General features: G+C 36.3%; 2 protein-coding genes across 5 annotated transcripts in view; both read right to left on the bottom strand.

The window, feature by feature from the left end:
- Positions 1-2,091: 2,091 nt before the first annotated feature.
- On the bottom strand, positions 2,092-18,106 carry LOC116292983 (regulator of G protein signaling 7). Its single transcript, XM_031700352.2, has 17 exons — positions 17,649-18,106; positions 15,121-15,217; positions 14,373-14,423; positions 13,653-13,759; positions 12,652-12,703; positions 12,149-12,213; positions 10,967-11,043; positions 9,968-10,049; positions 8,755-8,832; positions 8,542-8,628; positions 7,748-7,809; positions 7,238-7,351; positions 6,792-6,917; positions 5,743-5,817; positions 4,243-4,354; positions 3,618-3,718; positions 2,092-2,412 (listed from the first exon to the last, which is right to left on the bottom strand). The coding sequence occupies exons 1-17, from the start codon at positions 17,706-17,708 to the stop codon at positions 2,355-2,357; spliced, it is 1,404 nt and encodes a 467-aa protein (XP_031556212.1). The 5' UTR covers positions 17,709-18,106; the 3' UTR covers positions 2,092-2,354.
- Positions 18,107-19,725: 1,619 nt separating this feature from the next.
- Positions 19,726-24,483, bottom strand: part of LOC116292986 (mitogen-activated protein kinase kinase kinase 2) — a 31,687-nt gene continuing 26,929 nt past the window's right edge. For all 4 annotated transcript variants that reach the window (XM_031700357.2, XM_031700360.2, XM_031700358.2 and 1 more), the window contains one exon: positions 19,726-23,713. In XM_031700357.2, coding sequence (XP_031556217.1) covers positions 23,632-23,713 — 82 coding nt within the window. In that variant the 3' untranslated portion in view covers positions 19,726-23,631. The remainder of the gene's footprint in view (positions 23,714-24,483) is intronic.

Here is a 24,483-nt window from a genome sequence, read left to right as displayed (position 1 = left end):
CTGAACCCGACAACGATTCTTCAATTGAGTGTATAATACATTTCATAATAACATGCAACATACAGCATGCAGCATGCAACACTAAACCTTCACCAACCTTTTTTGAAATAGTTGTATACAGAGATGTATACAACTAGCCAGCGTTGAATCCGGAATTTACGAAGAAAAATTTACGAAGAGACGAAACGAGAAAATTCCGGATGCAATGAAGGCTATATACAACGGTTTTACTGCATTCTTATAGGGTATATTTTCAGTGGTGTGAAACAAACCCTGTAACTCAGACAAACTGGACTAAATAGACAAACATATGACATACAACTAGTCAAGATAACTTTAATTTTCTTAAATACTCTGAAAGATGCTGTCTAGGTTAACAATGGATTAGACAAGTTAAACTGATGAATGAAAGCCTTAGATTTTTGGATGTCACACTGGTTAACTCATCAATCAATATCAGTGTGTTAAAGTAGGTAGGCTCCATGAAATTCATATTTGAAGAAATTTTTACAAATGAATTCAAATCATGTACCAGCTTTATTTGATGACCTAGCTCTAAAAGTCACGAGAGAATTTGAGTACTAATTAAATTCATTGATGGTCGGCCTAAAGTACTAACCACTGGTCGCACTGTACGTTAAAGTGTATGATGGTCGGATCTCTGGTTGGACATATCTAAGAAATTATGAATCTGAAGAAAACTACGAACACTGGCCGGACAAAATACCTAACAAAATCCACCCTAGGGCCTCTGGTCGGACAATTTCTAGTAAGGTATTTCTGTAGAAAACTCCGATCGCTGGTCGGACAAAACGACTAAGAAAATCCACTGATGGAACCCTAGGGCTTCTGGGAAGGTATTTCTGTAGAAAACTCCGATCGCTGGTCGGACAAAACGACTAAGAAAATAATAGTCTGTTCAAACTTTAAACCTACGACCACTGTTCATAGTCGTATGTCAAAATCAATGAGAGTTGGTGGTCTAACTAAAAATCACACCAGTGGTTTATAGAAAATTCTCAAGACGGTCGGACAATGGTCGGACCAAACATTTTCCTACAGATTGATAATATACTCAATATATGTTGACTCGATCCTACATTACTCACAATGGTCGAATTCTTTGGTCGGAACGGCCGGTAACTAGGAATCATGTGAAGCTAGTCAAAATATAGAGCAGTTGTCGTATGACTGTGAAAAGCTCACGGCAAGAATACAGTCATGTCAAGGCAAGGCATACACCAGACCAGTCACATTGCACGAGAATTTACTCTCAACTGACCCAATCAAATGCCGAAACACGGCATGAACGCTGCGCGGACACGGTCACGCCAATGTCACGGCACTGCCAGGCCAATAACATTGCGCAAGAAAAAAATCCTCCAATCAAGCTTCAAGAAAACTTCACCGTCGCGCAAGGCACGCATATGGCACCGACGTTTTCACAGTTTTACGAAAACTGCTCTCTGTTCAAGGTGCTGTGTTTAAACAGCAAAAAGATTTCAGTAAGATTATTTTACTGTAAGCCGAGCTCACAATCTTCATATAACCTAATTATATTTGTCAATAAACTCATACGGATTTTCATACTCTCTCAGACTGGAATTTATGGAAAAAATATATAAATGATTGTTTTTTAAAGAAAAGAGATGTATAAACTTTACATTAAGTAAGAAGTTCACGAGTTTCTCGTAATGACTGGGCCTTGTTTGAGGTCGGTTTTGTAAAATTAAAACTTATTCACATCGTCAAATTCACTAAGTTCATAAGTCCTAAGTTTCATACCTTTGTCTTAAAACGTCGAAGAAAAACTACGATACTGGCAAATCAACATGTACATACAGAAGCACAAGACTGTTAATCAACCATCCTAAGCAGAACCATCATCTTTCTACGCTTCTCATCATGATAACTTATATTCAACTCTAAAAACAAACCCGAGTGCAGATATTTACATGTTTTTTCACCGCTCAAAGTATAAGTAAAATTACGTTTCCGACGAATATGCGTATAAAGCTGCTTATCTTGCACCCGTTTTGTCCTAAAAATGTAGCCAGCGTAGCGGCTCCCGGGGGACTCCCCCCCCCCCCCAGTCCCCCGAGAGCCGCTACGTTGGCTATAAAAATGTAGAAATAATTAACGCAATCTAACTATCTTAGAAAATTGTCTGACTGCTTCCAAAATTGCTTCAATTAACAATAAAATTGAAATAATTTCTGCGTAAGAAATAATCTTTTTTTGAACGATAATTTTTTGTCATATCTATTGCTATATTATCTATATTATATGTATCGTATACATAGCAATCAAATAAGTTTACAAAATCAATTTCTTTGGTTTCCATGACAACCAGGTCATGTTTTCGAGCCAGCGATGCGAGCAAGGTTTTGAAGGGGTCTTGTTGGGAGAGGACTGAAAGAAATGGAACAAGTCGCGTTGTTAGACTAAACTCACTACGTCACTACGTCTCCCACCTATCACTTGGCTTATAGATGGTCACGGCCATGATGGTTGATAATAAAGAGGGACTAATAACAGGGTTCGTGCTGAGGTAACCACTTAAAAAAATTTTTCTTGTTAATATGTTAAACTTTTTTTTTCTTTTCCCTAAAACTCCAGAAACCTTGTAATTACTGTTAATTGGTAATCTCCCACGATGAGCCTAGCTCTTGGAGAGAGCACAGAGAGTCAATATGTTTAAATAAAAAAATAAAAGATCAAGGAGTATTCAAGGAGTATACAAGGACCCAAAAATGAATTTTCAAGGAGTATGTTCAGCAAACTATGCCAAGGTTTTACACGGTTGTTGCACATGGCCGACTTTCAGATTATCCAATCTTTCTGACTAGATCTATTTCAGAACCATGCAAGTAATGATCAAAGCAAAAATTCAAGGAGTTTTTAAGAAGTTTCGCTAAAATCGTAAAATTCAAGAGCTTTTCAAGTGGCCTTGAAAACGTGAATTACATTCAAGGATTTTTCAAGGAGTTTAGGGAGTAGCACGAACCCTGTTGGATAAAGCCCAGAAGTCCAACTTTTTGGGTTCTCTCATGACTTTGTAGTAACATTTTGGTGAGAGAGAGGATATACTCCAATGTGTTTGATTTGTAATAACAAATCTTTCGTTCAATTGAACCAACATGGCAGCTTTGAAGACTAGCGGATTTTGATTGGATGACGTAACAGCCAAAAGACATTCCATTCTGGTTGCACTACTTCATTCCAGATAAAGTCAAACAAGGCTGTACTAGGGATTTACTAGTACTAGTATAGGATTTGTCTTAAGTAGACCCCTTGCAGCCCGTCAGAATGCAGCTCAATTTGGAGGACATAAAAAAGGTTTCCAATTCTCATGACATTGAAATTCTTTTGGTTTGTCCTGCAAATTGAGCTGCTTTGACGTCACATGCAAGAGGTCTATTGCCACTGTGGGAGAACAGCACCAAGTCCCTCTATTTCCATTGGTCACTGTCTGTGTTGGCCATAGTCTAATATCTCCAGGGGAGGTGGGTAGTTTGCAGTGTTATTACACACACTATTCTATTCAAAACAAGGGACACTTCGTGTGACACAGAATTGAGAAATAGCTTATAGCGGAGGCAGGTATTCCAACATACCTTTTTTGTTTGAAAGCAGGTGCTTTCATAAGCTCTTTATATTGTTCACTACGTAGGAATCTGCTATAACTGTCTGACTTCATGAGTTGGAATATATGATCCTAAACAAAGTCAATGTCAAGATACAACATCAATATTTAATAAAGAGGCATCCTGGGGTTACTAAGAACTAACTCCCCCCCCCCCCCCCCCCTCCCCATTTTCTTTGGATATTGTAGACACCTCTACATGTATTTTAGAGGTAGGGTCGGAATATATGATCCGTTTGTATGCATCCCCACCGCAACCACCACTGCAAGTGCCGACAGCAGTGCATAGTTTAATAAGGTCTGAAAACATGGCTTATTCCCTGGCAGCCATGTTAGAAAGCAGTGTTTAGGAATTAGGTACAATTCAACACGGTGGCATCCCGTTACTCTTTAAGTTCACAAAATATAAGTTGGCTCTCTAAGGGCATTGGTTAACTCACAGGTTGAGTGTTCTATTAATGGTTTTCAACCATTCCCAAGAGAATTAAATAAAAGACACGGCGGCCATGTTGGAGGATATAACAAAAGAATTCATTGACAATGGCCGCCGTGAAAACCTTCTATTCAAGAGAAGGAACTTTAATCTTCAATCTCACCTGTGCAGCATCAAACATATATCTACCAGGATTCTTTAGATTCAGTTCTACTTCTTCATGTGTTTTGCAATCTACGTTGATGGGAGATGTTGCATCCTTGGATAAGTATTCACTATCACAGAGGAAAAAGAAAACTTTTAAAGCAACTGGACAATCATACTGTACATAGCTCACATTGGTATGCAAGCAAAAAGGGGGATTTCAACAATGTATAGTGGTACGTCCCTCTGCCTACCCCTTCTACTAACTACAGAGAGTGAAAAAAACCCTTTTACAGTTGGTTTCACAAAACTTCGGCCGCTTTACTTCTGAAGTTGGTTCCCAAGTTCTCCAAGTTGGTCCTGGACTTGCATACGTTTTGTGAAATTGGTTCAATCAACCGTGACTTGTTTATGTCTAGAATTCAAATATTTACTGGAATTGCTTCTTTAAACCATAAACCTTTCAAAAATTGTATTCCAGACAACGTACAGAGTCAAATTCCTTTTGTCGCAATAAAATTTTGAAATTTGAATTTGAACGGTAGATTTGATGAGTTTTAGAAGCTACTGTGTTATCAGTTTGAAAGATTGCCGACAACCGTCGGAACTTCTTAGTGAAATTGATTACAAAGTTGTGAACTTGCGAACGAACTTCAGACATGGAATGGCCAAAGTTTTATGAAATCAACTGTAAGAACTGAATTAGAATGACTAAGTAAGGAATTATGTTTTAGGGCAGATATTGTTTAGCTGCATGCCTGTGATCCCATCTGCCTACCCCTTCTACTAACTACAGAGAGCGAAAAAAACTTCAAAGAACTGAATAAGATTGACTAAGTAAGAAATTATATTTTAGAGCAAGTATGGTTTAACTGCATGCCTGTGGTCCCCTCTGCCTACCCCTTCTGCTAACTACAGAGAGCGAAAAAACCTTCAAAGAACTGAATAAGATTGACTAAGTAAGAAATTATATTTTAGAGCAAGTATGGTTTAACTGCATGCCTGTGGTCCCCTCTGCCTACCCCTTCTACTAACTACAGAGAGCGAAAAAACCTTTAAAGAACTGAATAAGAATGACTAAGTAAGAATTTATATTTTAGAGCAGGTATAGTTTAGCTGCATGCCTGTGATCCCCTCTGCCTACCCCTTTACTTCTTTTCCCTTTCTCCATCATCGCTCTTTTCGTCCCATTCCACCTTCTATGCAATGCATATTAGGGACCTCTAGATCCAACGAAGAGTACAAGATCGAGTACAAGTACGAGTTTAAAATTGATCCTGTGCATGTGGTTAACACTGGATCGTAGTGGATTGCCAATTTTTTACAATCTAAAGTTTCAATCTACATAGAGGAAAAGATAGTGCCAATCTTTAAGTTAAAAACTTGTACTCATACTAGTACTCGTACTTGTCATCAGATCGAAAGGTCTTTTCAAAAAGAAAGAAAAACTGCCTCTTCAAGCCTAGGTATTTTAACAATGGCTTGACCAATAAGGATAATCAAAGTATTTTACACTTACTTAAAAATCTCTTTAGCTTTCTCTGGAACATGTTTAACTGGTGTTGCTTTGAGCTTCTCACAAGCCAACCAAAATCTAGAGAAAAGGATCAGAATGAGGCAAAGCAGTCAGCCCTGTATGGTGGTGGGTGCTGCACAGGTGGAGCTCAGACACTTATCCTCAGTTATTTTGCACCAGTGGTATGGATGGTATCAACTAGCGTAAGGAGGGTCGAGGCACATGTGACGCCCTCAATTCCTGGGTCCTTACCATGCCCCTGGGCCCAGTTGTGTGAAGCCTGGTAGCGCTATCTGAAGGATAAATCTTATCCAGTAGATAAATTTATTGGATAACAGCATCGACTTATCCACTGGATAAGGATTTATCTGCTGGATAGTGCTATCCAGGCTTCATACAACCGGGTCCTGTTGCGATCCTGGTCTCAATCTACATCTTGATTACTTTACATGAATTTGCTTCACCATTGTAAAGTCAGTGAGACAGTTGGAAACTGCAACAGTTGATTTAGGGAATTACTTTCAACCCTTACATTCACCTTGGAAGTAATGTGTTAATCCCGGGGGGTACTCCCTTTGTTCAGGTGGTAGGGGTGATCGGTGCTCCTTTTAGGGTTGAAAATGTTCCCTGTGTGGACCTTTTAGGGGTTCCAGCTCAAAAGTCAATTACACAACATAACTCTGTACCTTTTGGGGTCATTTATTATGCGTGTTATCCATGCTATGCTGCTGACAGTTGACTTTACAATGATGCACTAAATATTTCTTTAACATGATCATCGTTATAATCTTATTATACGCTGTCCTGTCATTCGTTAAACCTGCATTGATAGCCTGGGTTAATAGTAAATTACTGAAATAAAGCTGTACCTTTTAGGGTTTGAAATCAGGTTTGTTTTTAAGAGCCTTTTTAATTTATGCGTACCTTTTAGGGGCCATTTTAAAAATCGACCGCCGATCACCCCTACCACCTGAACAAAGGAGTACCCCCCCCCCCCCTCCCGGGTTGTTAATCCTATTAGTGAGAATACAATTAGCAATTTATATACTCACCCTAAATTCTCTGCACTGAATTCCTTTTCAAGGAATCGTGTAAAATGTCTTCTCCCCAGGGGATCTTGGAGTAGCTCAGACAATGAGAAGCCCCATCGCTTGACCCTCTTAGGAGGAACGTAAGATCTGACAACACAAATAGAAATATCAGTAGAATATCCACTGGTTTGTTATGCTAAACTTTGAAGATTGTAATAGGGTAATTCCAGGGATTTCTAAATGGTTTTCCAGATATACTGAAGAATCCTGGTAATGACTGAAATGTGTTCTATTTAAAAAATGTGTAATAAGGAATCTTATTCACTATGGAAAGACATGTGGTCTGCAATGGGATAACTTTGCAACAAAAATAATATAAAGGTCTATATGCTTTAATGGTGGCTTTAATTAATGCTGTCGTCATGTCCCTGCCATGTACTGTAGTTTGCATGAAAGCATGTGCTTACAAGGAATTATCTTGTTCCCATAAGGTAATGTCATCAGTTATCCAGGGATTGGATGGCTCTGGACAAGATATGAATGAGTCGTACTCTGCATATAGTTCATAATGTTGGATTAAACTGAAAATATTAAAAGAACAATTGATTAAAAACATAATCAAGTTTGACTAATAATGCAGCACTGCATCAGGCAAATCACCACTTTTGCGGCTTCTAAATTCCGATTCGATCCTTGTGCTTTCACCTAGTTGGATCCTTGCACTGTTGTGATTGTCCCACACTGCAAAAGCTAATGATATTTGCAAAACTGTGTGAAGCACAGCCTGCGTATACAAGTCTGTGGTCTCAAAAACAAAGTGGTATGCATTGATTGCGTACCACTGGCGTATTCCAAATCTAGGCATGCAATGTCATAATGAATGATAGTGAATGTCCAACAAAAGCAGACGTCATATTGGATTGATTCATATTTACCCTAAAAAACATGCATGTATATCTATGTTACATTATGGTTACCTTTCAGAGGCCTGGGAGGTTTTCATTCTTCTTCTGTGAAGGTTTTCTTTCAGTTCTTTGACCTAGAGATACAGGTTGGTTATTGGATAGTCTAAATCTCATTCCTACATTTTCCATTTTCGTTCTTTTTCAATAATAATCATTCTCACTCCCAACTTAGTTCTCCACTTAATACACTGCTAATCAAAAAACCCTTGGCACCTAGAAATATTTCCAGAATGTTTCTTAATCAGTGAGAAGCATAAGTGATGATGGCAAAACAATTGTCATCTCATGGGACCTGATTTAGGGGGGAGGGGTGGTGTTACCCGGTACCCACCACCTCTGGAAGTAAAATATTAGATTTTGTCCCCAAATATCTCCAAAACTAAAAGCCAAATCACAGAAATGAATGGACTGTCTGTCTGAATGTATGCTAAAAAGCATATTTGTGTATAGAAAATGGCACCCAATATCGAGCATTTAAACAGGTCTCTGAGGGGGAGATGGTATGTACCGGTACCCACCACCTTAATCTATTAAATCGGGTCCCTATTTTGGACCATTGTTTTGACCTCGCCCCTTATTGTTATCTTATTGTTATCTTTCTGTTATCTTGTGGTTAGAAAGTCAATTTGATTGCCCAAAGATTGGCCTGGAATATTTCTAGGTGCCCAATGTTTTTCAATTTGCACTGAAATATTTATTACTGGTTTGCTTAATTTGATTTCATTTCTCATTCCTTACTGTTTAACTAAATCTCCATTCTCATTATTTTTCAATTTCCATTCACAATTTTATCCGGGCATTCTTACCTCAATCCTAACTTCATCTAGTGCAGTGAAAGCAGCAAGGGGAGAACAATTTTCTAGACTTGATAATCCAGAACGCAAAACCTTAGCCTGGGAATAGAAGTAAGAAAAAAAGTTGCTTATAGAAGAAGGAAAAACACCACTCCGCCACCTAAATTTTAAATCTAAAACTGTGTCCGACACTTTATCCAAAAAAAAGGAAGAGCAATTTTGTACCTTTCGTCTAGTGTTTGGAGAGACTTCGGATTTGCAAGCTTTTTTGATGTCAACTTCAGTCACTGATACGCACCCCGGCTACAAAACAAAGCAAAACAAATGCTAACATGAAAATTGGTCATAAACAAACAAACAGTGTTTACAGTACATATTTGATCTAAGGATGTTAATGATTTCTGTATGTCTTCTCTTGATCCTGCCGCAGAAATATTATTATTATATAAATGCACATAATGCAGTGATCAACAGTCTTACCCTTAAGGTAATAGTGTACTTCATGACCAGTCAACACGTCATGTTTGTCGACTATCACTTGACTGTTGGTATTATAAACTAATAATTTAGGCTTTCAGAAGCCATAATAAAATTGAGGTTCAACCATTTTGTTTCATATAAATGTAAAAAAAAAAATTATTCATTCTTCCTTTAATAAAATTTCAACAAGTTACAGTGTATTTAAGGTTTTAATCAGTTGATGAAAGTGTTTGTCTCTCAAATCAACCCTAACGAATTCAAACTTGTTAGAGCTGTGCTCTGGGGTCATACATGGACTGTATAGTGGCTGCCAGAGGCACCTTCACATGTCTCTCAAATCAACCCTAATGAATTCAAACTTGTTAGAGCTGTGCTCCTGGGTCATACATGGACTGTATAGCGGCTGCCAGAGGCACCTTCACATGTCTCTCAAATCAACCCTAAGGAATTCAAACTTGTTAGAGCTGTGCTCCTGGGTCATACATGGACTGTATAGCGGCTGCCAGAGGCACCTTCACATGTTTTCAGTTCAACTATATTGAGTTTACGACACTAGTGTACTTAGGTGATTAGCATCATGACCAGTTTTTTTCCTTTTGTTTTTTTTAACTATTGAACACGTTGTCACTGACCACCAGAAAGAATCATACTGAAAACTTGCAATTACCCCAGTTTCAAATTATCTGTTACTCAGTGTTGAAGGTCTGTAAAAATTTCTAAATGTTTGTACTGCTGTTGTGATTTCTTTACTTAGCCTATGGTATTTGTGAATATTTTGACAATGAAAGGCTAACCCTGAGTAAAATGGGTCTGTAATCAACTAACACATCAGTATTTGAGTTATTCAAAAATAGTCTATTCAGTAGATGAACGTTCTGTATGAGACAGGAAATACCAACTAAAATCACATAATTTGTAAGGGAATTCAGTAGTGCATTCCTGCAGATAACGTACTCACAGGAGGTCTATGAACATTCCAGAATGCTCTTTCTTGACTGTCTAGTATCTGCCTTTCCATCTTATCCCTCTTTTTATCAACTCTAAACATTTAGGGAATATTTAAGCATTAGTTTTCTGACATGTATTAAAAAAGTTATCAATTTATTCATTGTGAGCATTTGATCATATTCAAACTTATTAACTTAGAATTTGTACATTATAATAATAAATATTATCAAAATTCAGAAAAACACTGAGCTGCAGATGGGATTTGAACCCACAACCCTCCACACAATAATACTTAATTAACAGATCAAAAACAGTTTTCCTTGCTCTCGAGTGTTCTCCCAACATCCCAAGTGTTTTGATCAGAGTAGAGTGCTCACACTAAATCCGTGAAACAAATACTAATTTTTAGCACTAAATAGTGATAATTAAACAACAGAAAACAAAGGATTCTGCATGAAATAGTACTAATTAGTACTATATAATGTTCACGGTTTTAGTGCGAGCACTCTATCAAACATGAAAAACTGTTTTTGATCTGTTTTATAAAATAACAAACGCGCGAAAAGATCAAAAAAAGCAAAGTATAAGTAAATTCTCCCTACGTGCCGTCTTATTCAAATTGACCAATGAGCGTGCGCGATGTTTTGATACTCTCATCAAACATGGTTTTCGACCAATCATAGCGCACGTAGTATCCCAATTATTTTATAATATTTAATATTATTGTGTGGAGGGTTGTGGGTTCAAATCCAAACTGCAGCTTAGTGTTTTTCTGAATTCCCTTTGTACCTATCAATGTTAGGGGGAAGGGGGGGCTTTGAAAGTTGAATTTTTAACAATTATTGATACAACTAAATTTTTTAACAATTATTTATACATTTAGTTGCATTGGGTGTTGGGGGGGGGGGGGGGGGGGGGGAGGGGTGGCCAAGGGGTGGGGATTGATTGATTGATTGATTGATGTCCACTTAATAATGTGTCCATTCAATAAAAGTGTACAGTGACTTACTTAGCCTGAGCCTCAGCTTGCATGAAAATAAATTCCCATTTCCTAGACAAAGTTCTTTGAAGTTTTGCTAAATTTTCCTGTAAATACAAATATCAGACAATATCCAGTTGAATGCATAGCTCATAAGTAATCATTGATCAACACAATATACAGATGGTCATCTTAAAGACTATCTGTTCAACTGATATTAGGAAAGCCTGAACAAGGGCTCGATACCAGAGGGCTCAAACTTTCAAGCTTTAAAAATGAACTAATATAACTATAAATAATAACATAATACAAAATTTGGTTGTGTGTTGGTTTCAATACTCTTACCAATCTTTTCATTGCTAATGCTAATGATCAACCTGGGGACGGGGGGGTACTACCACCCCAACTTGGGGAGGGGTGTGCCGCCAGGACCTCAAAACCCTGACCCTATCCCAGACCTAAAATTTTGATTTTACATACCCTACCCCAGACGAAAACTAAGAATTTGTACACCCTATCCCACGCTAAATGACGGAAATGACGGTCATTCAATAGATTGCAATCAATATTTACTAATGTTTTTATTGTTTTTGTGCCTGCAGAAAGCGTAGCCTATTTGCCAGACAAAAACGACCAAATCGTTAACCCTATCCCAGACAAAAACGACCAAATCGTTAACCCTATCCCAGACAAAAATGATACCCTACCCCAGACCAAATGTCAAAAAATGAAACCCCACCCCAGACCCAAAAGCCGAAAAACCATACCCTATAGGGCAGCACATACCCGTATAGCAAATATAGGGGAGCACCCCCCAGGCTGATTGAGACAACAGTCGTGAGAGGAAATTTGTACAATACACTTCCCGTCAATCAAATACGTTGGTCAGTACCTTTGTATTTTTGGATTGGGGGCAACTTATTGTCCTATTTCCCTGTTGCTACTGTTGTCTCAATCAGCGCATAGCAATGAAAAGAGTGGTAAAAATTCGTTTCATCAACACAGTATTTAAAATTTAATTTTTTGTTTCAATTTCAAATACTGTATCAAGATGAAAAGAATTTTTAAGAGCAATGTCATAATGATATTTACAATGAATAACAATACCCCAAACCATGGATTGTACAAGTATTGAGGATTACTGAACCTAATTAAAGCATGCATGCATAAATGCAAAAATCTCCCATTGAGTACATGAAAGATAGTACTTACTGCCTCATAATCATCCAACTCTAATCTAGACTTATTCTGCATAGTTCTTTTGCAAAGATAAACAGCTGGAATGATAAACAGATTAGATCAATCATATGTTTAAAAGCTCAGCAAAATATGTAAATGTAAAGCATAGTCGAACCGACACCCCCTTAATTCTTTGTTTGCAATTCAGGGGCAGGTCCAGGGGTGGTGAAGTAGGTGACTAGTCATCCCCCCATTTTGCTCAAATTTCTCAGTATAGTGTTAGTAACAGTCACCTCCCTTTTCCTCGAATTCCTGGTAAAACCTTTGTAATAGTCACCCCCTTTCTAAAATTTCTGGATCCGCCCCTGCAACTAGGTGTATTTTGCTGGCGTCAAAACATTGTGGAGCTACTAATAATACAACTCTGAGCAAAAAAAGTAAGGAGTTCTACAAAGTAGATTACCATCTGCTAAAGTTGGCACTATGATATGGTCTTTGATGTAGTTTCTTTACACAAGACTAACTTCTATACTCACCATAGTCTATGTTTTCTGGTTCCCAATTATTTGATAACCAAAAATAAGGAGTCTGATAAAGAAAAAAATATAAAAATAAATAAACAATAATAACTTGCAAAATTAATAGTAATTATTGTTTTAGGGTTTTCATTAAGGATCAGGGATCAGAGAATGCTCTAGTAACTAAGCAAAATTCTCCATTAATAGCTTAGTAATTTGTAAAATGTTCACATGGTCCCCATGACTCTCCAGCAGTTCATAATCCTCTCCTATTATTTTAAAAACATAGCTTAGCACAGCACAACCTAGTACAGCACAGCACAGCACATTATAGCACAGCACATCATAGATAGCAAATCATAGCACAGCAGACAAAGCACAGCACAACCTAGTACAGCACAGCACATTATAGCACAGCACATTATAGCACAGCACATTATAGCACAGCACATCATAGATAGCAAATCATAGCACAGCAGACAAAGCACAGCACAACCTAGTACAGCACAGCACAGCACAGCACATTATAGCACAGCACATCATAGATAGCACATCATAGCATAGCAGACATAGCACAGCACAACAACAGCAGATATACTGTAGCACAACAGCAGCAGACATACATTGTAGTGCCCTACTTCCGGTTGCGTGATCATCACATGCATAGGCGTGCCAGTTCTTTTACTGACCTCAAGGTCACACAACACACAGTTGTGGACATTTTGAGTCCATGTTTATTCATTAGTTTTATCGGAGAAGACCCACTGAAGTTACACCAAGCTAATACTTAATAGCAAGGAATTCATGTGGATTTAGGGGATATCATGTACTATTGTTCAATTGCATGATTAATTCACATGTGATAAATAAACATCAACTCAGTGAAAATTGTCTGACTGAAGACGAACCTCTAGTTTATGGAAACTACATACATGTAGCACAGGCACTGTAAGGTGTACAAATTTGGTAAATTCAATTCATATAAATCATAAAATTATAGAAATGATATTTGCATCTACCTGAAATCTGTAGTATGATCCATCATCTTTGACCATTAAATGATGGTCCGTAATGGAGAATATGTAACCATATGCAGCTAACAAGGAAGCCAAATGAACACCTTCACCTGAGAAACAAATATGAGAGTCAAAAATAGTATGAGCACTACACTAATGCACATACAGTATTACCCTAATGATGTCAGATGTAAACAATTTATTATTTATTGCTTAGTTTAGGGGGGGGGGGGGGGGGGGGGAAATGTTGGCTTTCATTGAAAGTAGTTGAATTTCAAGCAAACAAACTAAGTAAAGTAAAGTTTAAAAATTAAAATTAATCAATTAAAAATTATTATCAAAAACTTTGCTTTACCTCTTAATTTTTGTTAACAAGGTACAATGTTTTTCATTTGGTAGCAACAATCAAATCTTATGCTTATAAGTATATATACATGTATGGTTACAAAAAATGCAGATCATAGGTTTTATGTTATGTTATAATTACAATGGGCCGATGGGCAAGTAAAATAATGATCAGACCCTCATACTTAACCTCCCTCCACAGCCCATTATCAATGTTGTTTGGGAGAGGGAGGTTAAAGGAGAAGAGTTACTTCCTAATGGAATTGGGCTTCCTGGGTTGTCCAGGTCTCAAGATATTTTTTTGCAGAATGCAGATATAATAATAAATATTTCAAAAAAACTACTGGAAACAATAAGGAGTAAATCTCTTTAACTTACCTCTATCTTCTATTGCCAAGTGCTCAACCATCCAGTCAATAAGTTCTGATCCTTTAAATATAAATTCACAGATTATCAATGGTTTTTTGATCCATTTTTTTGATATAAAAAATTATGAAAGTAAATTCACATAAACTAATTTACTCCCACCCGACTGGCTTAGTTGGCTGAGCATTGGACTTTTGTGCGGGAGGTCGTGGTTCGAGTAAAGGCCGGACCAACACTCAGGGTCTTAAATGAACTGAGAAGAAGGTGTTAATAACAACTACAAATGGTTAGACCTTCAAGTAGCTCAGATGACCACATAAAATGGTGGTCCCATCTCTCCACACTACCTCACCCTACAACAAAGAGATGTAAAAGAACCACAAAGGATGTTTACTAATAATGTGTTAAAGCCCAGTTGATTGTGTAGTTCTAGTTAGAAGTCAATATCTAAATGACCTGTGCTGGCAAAGTGTCTCAGATTTCAGAATTCAGAACATTGACATTGACAAATGTTTTGTAATAGGTGTAAGTATACAGTACATGGTTGACTGATGTTCCAGATTATTCACCAATTAGAGAATGCAAATACGACGTCCAATTTGAATAACTATTGTTCTGGAGTGACTAGCCTCATGTTCACGTGGAAACACAAAAGCATTTTCACATTGTAAGAGAGGCTAGTGTGTTCAGAACAACAGTCATTCAAATTGGTAGGCATTTGAAGTATAAGAGTTTGACTAATTGTCTAGATATTCTTTACCTGTCAAAACACTAGGAATCTTAGACATGAAACTCTTTACAGTCCTGATAGGGACTCCTATCTTTTCATCTTGCATCATGTGAATAATCTTTTCCATCTAAGTTGAAAAACATAAGATTAATGGGTTAAGCACTAGTAAATAAATATAAGATTCAAATTGATTTTCATTACTAAACAGGTAGGTCAATTCCCAGAAATAACAATGAAAAATGGAGAAAAAAAAAAAAAGCAATGAGAAAAAAAAGAGTATAAAGCTTCTGGAAAATAAACTGTGCCCCTAAACATAAATAATAAGGAAAAAAAAAATATTTGGGAAGGAATTGGAAAATTCAAATAATGTTTGCATTAACATATTATCCAATAATAATAACATACCTCTCAGCTAAACGGCAATATATATACAAGGGTTTTCATTAAGGGTCAGAGAATGCTCTGGTAGCTTAGCAAAATTCTCCGGCTTAAACTACAATGATCTTCTCCTATTATTTCAACCCTGCCAGGACTCTCTGGCTAGTTCACGATTTTGTCCTAATACTGCAAAACTAAATGAAAATCCTGATATGAATGATTGAAATTAAAGAGCTTTAGTGCCTGTATGGTCTGGTGCTTATGGATAAGGTTTGCTAATGGAACTGCTGCTCTATATAGTTAAAATATGTAATGAAATGGGAAGGACAAAATGAGAAATGAAAAAATGAGTACGATGCCCTGTGCCCTACCATATACACGTAGTCTAACAACTACTGTATTCTTTCACTGTATCCTAATTTATTTATTATTTATTTTATTGAAATCTTTAATATTAAAACTTATGGCCCTCAAAAATGAAAAGTAAAAACTATAAAAGTTGAAAAATATATAAGAATAAAAACTATATGATGTAAAAATAATCAAACAAAAAAAAAAACTAGGCAGAAAATGGACATTATAGAAATTAACTATTCAAAAAATATGTTCCACATTTTAATCAGTTGCAGAAAATTTATTTAAAATATGTTTTTGAAATAAAAAGCAGAGCAATAAATAACATAAAAACAAGTTAACAACACCGACTACAGCTAGCCAGCTTATTATACTAAACATAAGAGGACTAGTGCTAGTGGCACAATACAGGACAGAGCATGCCATTAGTCTTATCAGATGTACAGGGCTGTAATCATGAATCCATAACTCAAAGTGACTGATAACTTGAGATAAATTTTAAAGGTCAACGACATGGTATTTTGAACATGATCCCTAGTGCAACAAATTTAACTCCTTGTTTACAAATTAAAACAAACTGCAAATTGAATATTGAATATTTATTTGTTGACTTAGATCCTTTTGAATGTGACAATTTGAATTTGTTTTCAGGGATACTGTTGTAAAAATAAGATGAGTCTTCAAGAACTGGGAGTATTAGCTCTAATTTTAATCCTTTGCGCAATATGTCATAAATGATTGACATATATAAACTGGTTAAAACAGACAGCAAGTGCTTTAACAGACAGCAAGTGCTTTAACATCCATGTCCCAATCTACTACTACTCCATGAAGTCGAAAATGAAGTAATACAAATAGTAAATGCTGTAACTCACAAAATACCCAAACATCTCTTATATCTGGACATAAATCTTGATCTTAATTTAGGAACTTAAGTCTTAAAATCGTATAATACACGGAGTTAGTCCGCTGAAGAATATTATACATCTTCTCGTTAGCAGCTTTAATATATACAAGCTCACGTTATTTATGTACGAAATGTTGGATAAAGTTAATGTAGTTAATTTGAACAACATGAAATCTATATAGGTATGGTTTTCATTAACAATAGATGCAATAAAAAAACTAAATTTGATGACAACCAGAAGTCCTATGACAGTGATTCTAGTATTAATAATATGGTAAAAATTAGTTGTTTCCATAAATTTTTGGTTTACACTTTATGAACCACATGGTAAACGATACTAAGATGATGTTGGCATTTCAAATTCATGAAAATTTGGCTGGAAGGGATAGATTTAAGTCATCCTAATTTAAAAAAAAGATAAAGTTCGAAGATGAAGACAAATAAAAGCAAGCATGACAATTATTAATATATTCAAGTACGATTTTCAATCTCGTCATTTTTTCGTTTCGATTGTGCAAGTACCTAGTCATTTCGCAATGCACAAGGAAGAAAGATGTTGTATACAAGATAAGGATTTTTATCGTCTACTCCAGCTAATATCTTGTTCTGTAAGCAATCAATACAAGACAAATCCCTGGCCTAGCTTCTAGAGAAAATAAAGATGGCAATTTGTTCTATCAAACGTTTCATTCAGCTGGCATACTCTCAAATAAGGCGAACTGAGTTTTATGAGAGCGGCGCTTTTGGGCTTTTGTTCAGGAAACCACAAGAGAAAAAGCGCAAGTTGAGTGCTGAGACGAAGGAAAAAATAACAATCTCAAATACCTAGACTTCGAATAAGGAATAAATTAGTTCGACATAAGGCTAAATTCCCCAATCACTGAACAGGAAGGAATCTAAGCTTAAAGCTTTTACTTACCTTACTACAAACTAGAACGTGAGGCGGCTCTTCTGTCTCTGTGCCTTTCATTCTATCCATCGTATATAAAGATCCGCAGCTATATTCAAAGCTCCAGTTCACGTCATGCAGAATATAACTCCAATTTTAGAAACCATGGCTAATAAATGGGCTTACATTCTAGCCTTGAAGCGTAGTTACGAAAGTAAATAGTCAATACTCAAAAAGTCTATCATGTCTTGGCAAAGGCAAATACTTTGACTGACAAACACACACCCGCACAATGCCAAAAGAAACTTCTAAAAATTCACCGAATTTGCTATCAATGCGGATGTAAAAACCAGGATAGGCTAGTGATGGCTTTCATCTAGTAAGAACAATGCCTTTGAGGGGTTCTGTTGGTGTTTGAGTGCGATTTTTTGGTATTTTTTAACAGTGATATGTTCACTTGCTCGAAGTGAAGATGAGAGGAAAGGATTCAGCGGTGTTTCCCATGTTATATTTACACACACGGTACGCATTGCCTCATGGGTAGTTTTCATGGGAGGTGCCTTAGTACCGGACTTGATTTTCGAAGCAGCTTTCGAAACCCTATTTTTTAAGAGAAAACTCCTGAATATTAAGTTATTCTATTGTTCAGAAATCAAGAACGAAATAGTGTGCTTCAGTCTTGACCATAATTTTGGTCATTTATTACGTATTGAGGGGGGGGGGGGGGGGGGGGGGGGAGGGGGCTGCGCATCTCTGTGTGTTTTGCCGGTTGACTGCTTAATGCAGATGAAACTACAGTGTATTCAGACAGCCCCTTCAATTAATTTGATACCATATAACGACGAAGCGAAAAGTATGGCACGTGGGTCATACAAAAGAAGTCAATTTATAGTATATATGAGAAATACGTGCAGGCATATATATATATAAAGTAGTTTATTTGTTACGTTATACACTAGATATAGTCTTGCTGATTTCTTTCCTCAGGAGGTTTTGTAAAATTCTTCGGTTCTCCGGTCCGTTCTCGCAAATAACCTCTTTCTACAATGATCAAACAACTGAGTCTCACCTTTTGCCAATAAAATTTTAGGCGCATATCTGATACTGTGAGCTGCACAAACTAAAAGATCAACTGATCCACAAGCCGATCCGGATAAATTTATGAAGAGCTTTCAAAATAAAGGACCAGCTGGCGAGCTCCTGAGTACCAGATTCAGCGAAGCCCCTGGCTGCCTGGAGTGTTCAGCATGGCTTCTCAATCGCTGGTTGCTGTTAGCGCGCCATTTTGATTGAATTTAACGAAAGGTTTGTCATTAGTCTCTGCTATGTCAACCATTTTGGTCATCATGTGTTTTGTTGCGTAATCATGAGAGCAGAAATGCTTGAATGGGGGTTTTAAACCTGTAAAAAAAAAAAACAAAAAAAAAAAAAACACGTGCACGCTACAACCAACACCAAAAGCAAAAACTATAAAAGCAGCAATTTTACGACAGCTGCAACGAAAGAATCAACAACAACAGTTGCAACAGCATAAGTCAACATCTTTTATTTTTGTTTTTGTGGGAGTGGATTAGGATTAGGGCTAGGACAGGGATTAGAATTAGGTTAGTTGGGGATATATATTCAGGAATTGGGGTACGCGTTTGTGTTAATATATTATTTTAAATAGTATTTTATTGGATATATTTATTATTTATGAATTGTATATTTTAATATTTTACTGTAGTTTTATATTCAGTCTTAGGTGGACTACCTGTAAACTAGTGTTAAGCTAAGAGTATGTTTCCACGTTAAATAAAGTTATTACTATTATTATTTTATCATCATCATCATTATTATCATCACCACCAGCAACAACAATCACAACAAAATCAGTAGCAACTTCAGCAACAGAGTAACAGCAAGAAGTCCATGCCAGCTGACTTTCACCACCACAAGTAGCAGCATCAGCAGAAACGACATCGACAACCTCAACGACATCAGGAATAACATCCGCAGCAACAAAAGGAGCACCAACCATTACCAGCAAAAACAACAACGGCAACACTGAGCAGAAACAACATCATCAACAATAAAACGACAGCAACAGTCAAGTAAAAGACACATCTATCGATCAATTTCCTTATTGCTTTATTCAACAAGCTTGATTTTTTGAACTTTTAATTAGAAAAGCCAAAATATCTACATTTAGATAATGATATATCTACAATATTTGATATTCACATAATGAACTCGAAAAAAATTATTTACAAAAATATTCCTTGTTTTACACCCTATTAATCAATGGTTGATTTAAATAATGTCTTTATACTTAGAATTCTAAATTATTTATCACTTTTACCATGGAGATAATTTAACATCATTAAACCTTTGAGAAAAAATATCAATGCAGATTCCTTATAAGTGGTGAACGTACGGTAACACGACTTTTGAATGGCTTCCACATGAAGCTCCGTGTTTGGCTGACGTGCCTTTTCATGGTTTATGATTGTTACAGAGAGGAAGCCATTTGCAGGTCACGCTAGTGACGTTTTCCACTCATAAGGAACGCGTTTGACTAATCTTGGAATAGCTATTTAGTTTTAAAGAGAAACATATGATAGTTTCATATGTGGTTTTCTAACACTTAGATATAACATTGAACGCACATTGCACTTTGGTGGCTTTAGATTCAAGTAATGAGAGGAATTTTGTGATAACTATGGATAGAGATATCTTAGATATGTCTAAGGTTTTAATGTGACACCAGCATTGAGGATTCTGCTAAGATTTGTTACAAATCGAAATAGGATACATTCTATATCTTAAAATCCAGACTTGATTGCGAGGCTTTAGTTTATGGTACTTGATGTACGGTACAAACACGTGTCTGCAAATACATTTACGAGTAGGAATAAAATAATATACGATGCTCCTAACAATAAGGCAAATTTGGTAGACAACTTAGTTAATTCACTAAATCAACAATGTTATAATGTAATATACAGTTTTCAAAACCTTATTCCAAGGAGCCTCGGTATCATGCTGAATTTTAATCATTCGAACGTGGCCCAAAGTCAACTGAACTGTTGTTATGGCGACAGCTATAAGAAATCTACTATTATAGATCTTTTTACCGATTCGCAGCCATCTTAAGTTATGGGATGCCCAAACGTAGAAATATTTAAAGAACAGTGGCGAAGTTACGTTTTCAAATCATTTTACGCTTTGGTGTTTTAAATATCGCTCCAACTACCAGCAACTTCAATTAGCTTTAAGATGTGTTTCACATTGGATAACGTAAAGCTATATAAAGACACCCTGACAGCTGTGCTGTTCATAGATTTTCCAATATTTACTCCCTCGACATCCCATAATCTCTTAGAAAACAATAGAATTCAAGATGGCCGCCGTATCAGTAAAAAGGTATATTAATGTTAATAAACTGCACGAAAGTGCCGCCCTTGTTAGTGACAGTTCTAGGCAACGAGTTTTTGTCGAATATAAAACGAAAATTACAAAAGAAACATACAAAAAAATCAAATACAAAATGTAGGTAAACTATAACAAAGTTCGTAACTGTCTTAACGTAAAAAGCAAGTAGTTCACAATAATTATAGACTGCTAGTCACCCTTATTTAGATGGCAAATTATTCAACTTATGTTTAACAGTCATGGTTTAAAGCAATTATGCTTTTAGGTTCAAAAGATAACAGGATTAGGTTATGGATTAGATTGGAAAACGTTCAAAGAAATCAAAAAAAGGAGGGGGAGAGGATAATTGCGCACCCCAGGACAGACACACAGACACACCCTGAACAGACACACCTTGAACATGACCGTCTTTATATCAATGGGAAAAAAATTCAAAATCACTTTTATGTGAACATTGTAGTAGTATGGTTGCAGTATTTTTCAAAGATATAAACATTTGAAATATCAAAATGCAAATGAGTGTAATTTATGAAGTGTTCTGAAGTGAAATAACCTAAAAGTGTACAAAACCATATATTTCAGTTATAAGGATGATTTGCTAAAAATAGCAGTACTTTCCAAAACATTTCATCAAAACAGCACATCATCTCATTTGTATTTTCAAATGTTTATATCTCCGTAGAGAAAATTCCACATACAAAAATACTGCAACCATACTACTACATTGTTCATATATAAGTAATTTCAAAAAAAAAATTTTTCCCCTTGATATACACTTTAAAATGACCATTTAAGGATTTGTAACAGAAGCCAACATTTTTTGTCTGGATGATAAAATATGCCAGGTGAAGGGCAACTAGCAACACATATATACAAACAAAAATCAAAAGTGTTATTGCTCATAGTATGCAAATACAAATAACATAGTCAGTAAAAGGAAGTCAAAAAAAAAATTCAATATAAAGCTACTGAACAGCACAGCATCCTAGATATGCTTGATTTTTCAGTATTGTCATCCAATACACCTAATTGAAAAAAAGTTGTCGGGTTCAATAAAAGTTTATATCATCAAAGCTAAGACCGAAGGGGAGCATGGGAAGACAAACAATTATGCTAATTCATGCGTATTGCTGTTTTCCCTTCCTGTGCACATTTTATGCATCATGGCTTTGGCATGTCGTTAATCTAGGTCGACCGACTTTGCTCTACTGTGCATTTTTACATGTCTATATGCAAATATAATACACATTTCGGAGTACCCAAAATCCTTTTCGGTCTTAGCTTCGATGATATGACCTTCTCAAACCTGACTACATTTTTTCAATTAGGTGTATACTGGCATATATCATGAAAAGTAATAGCAGTCGAATCTCTGAGCTGTAGTTTGTATACACCTAATTCAAAATAATAGGAGATAGGCGAAAAGCGATAGGATATATGTCATTCCAAGATCCAAGAATATCTGGAATGACTTGTGTTTCTGCTTCTTATTCTTGTCAGGAACATGGACCTTAGTGTTGAGACTGATTCGACGTTCTTTGTATTCAACGAAACCATTTCCATGTCGGAATGACCTATCGTCTATTGCCTTTGGAGATGACGTTTTTTGAATTAGGTGTGTATCACTGTGCGCTGTAACATCCGAGATGTGTCAAACCAATGGTACACAAACTTCAGCTCATCTCTAACAAGTGCAATAAAGGACAACAGGCCATCTGCAGCTTACAGTCACGTGCTGATATATCACCTTTCTAACAATATATAAATTCAGCTCACAGGTCATTGGGTAAGGCTCTGTTGGATGGCAAACAAACTATAAAATCCTAAATATCTATAGCTATAGTAATTGAGCTATAAATTCTTTGGAAAATCTAGCAGACTTTTTGCCATCCATTACAGTCACGTGACTATTGATTGCAAAAGGCCAGTTGCTGCTAAACCAGAACGCAATAAAAACAAGGCTAGACCCAGCTTGGCATGTTGATTCCTTACTCACCGACACAGGAATCCCGAGTCCATATCCATGTACGACTAACCATATATTCCTTATCTTCATATAACGTAGAATGTCTCTCCTACCAGTAGTATATTACTGTATTCATATCATCATTTAGAATAATTCTCTTGAAAACCTTCCACCAACATCTTCATTTCTTCTATTTTATAACTTGATTATTTACAACCAGAATGCATGTTGGTTGAAGTGACAGCAACCGTTGGTTCTACCAATCAATACGGTTGTTGTCTGTGCCAGTCTAATTTAATTTTACGTCGCATTCAAATTCATAGATTCACATTCATTAATTGGTCATCAGCTTTGGTGTCTTCCAGTATCACAATAATGGACTTATTTTACTCTGCCAGACGAAAACTTTTCAAATTGTTTACAAATTTTTGAAAATTTTCAAATCCTTGGATCAAACACCGATGCCGGAATATCGTTCACTTGTCCCGCGGATCGCCAAGCAACGTCTTGAGTATATCGCAGCATTTCTCAACAATTTTGGATAATGAAAGATACATATTCTATCGCGTCAAGTCTTCTGGTTATAAGCCAACAAAATTTTGTTTGTGATATTTTGGTGAATTACTCCATTAGCTATAAACAGGTCGATACAGAAGAGTTAAAGACAAAGCTGAAATGAAACAAGTCATCTGCAGACGGTCTGGATTTAGAGTCCCTGTGAAGAAAATCGATCCAGGTTTTAGTTATTAAAACACTTGCAAAAGCATTAACACTAAATGCGCGTCTAGAGAAAACTTGCCCAAAGAACTATTCGAAGAAGCACTTCTAATTCCTACTTAAGGAGGCTCAGGGTAGTTTTAGTCTGGCACACCTAGCCGCATTGAAACGGCTACAACTTCGTCTTGAATAACTCGATCTGCAAGCGCTTTTCACACAATGTCAGGAAAGGATTAAAGGTTTCAAAAATGATAAATTAGTTTAAAGCGGCCTTTTCATTATGACGTAATGATGACATCATAGAAATCGTTTACCGCTTATTTTCTCGAAAACTAGACCTAAACTTTCAAAGCGACTTGCACCAGTCAATAGTATTCATCAAGGCACCTAACATATTGCAATATGAAAAAAATGTATGAGAGCGTTTTCCAAATATTACGCGGTGAATATTTTCATGGACTTTTACTATTATTTCCAGCGTGTCAACTTTATACCCTCAAAATCGGGACTTTAATTTAGTGGATTCAATATTTTTAGTAGCTAGAATATAGGTACGGATATAGACACTGTCCTTATTGAGTATGAATCAAATTGTGACTTTCTTTCTAACGTTATGGATTTTTTGATATGAAGCTAAATGACCCCATTTGTTGTCAAAAGCGATAGAAAATATCGTTGAAAGCGGCATTCAAAAAATCGTCGAACGATTTTTTTCTAAATGAAGTCACTAAAAGATGTATCTTTTACAAATATTCTCCTTTAATTTCA

The sequence above is a fragment of the Actinia tenebrosa genome, unplaced genomic scaffold (assembly GCF_029948245.1).
Source record: "Actinia tenebrosa isolate PJP-AT-01 unplaced genomic scaffold, QUT_ActTen_1.0 PGA_scaffold11__36_contigs__length_13525064, whole genome shotgun sequence".
NCBI lineage: Eukaryota > Metazoa > Cnidaria > Anthozoa > Actiniaria > Actiniidae > Actinia > Actinia tenebrosa.
The sequence above is the reverse complement of the archived record's forward strand: the minus strand, read 5'-3'. Positions and strand labels throughout refer to the sequence as shown.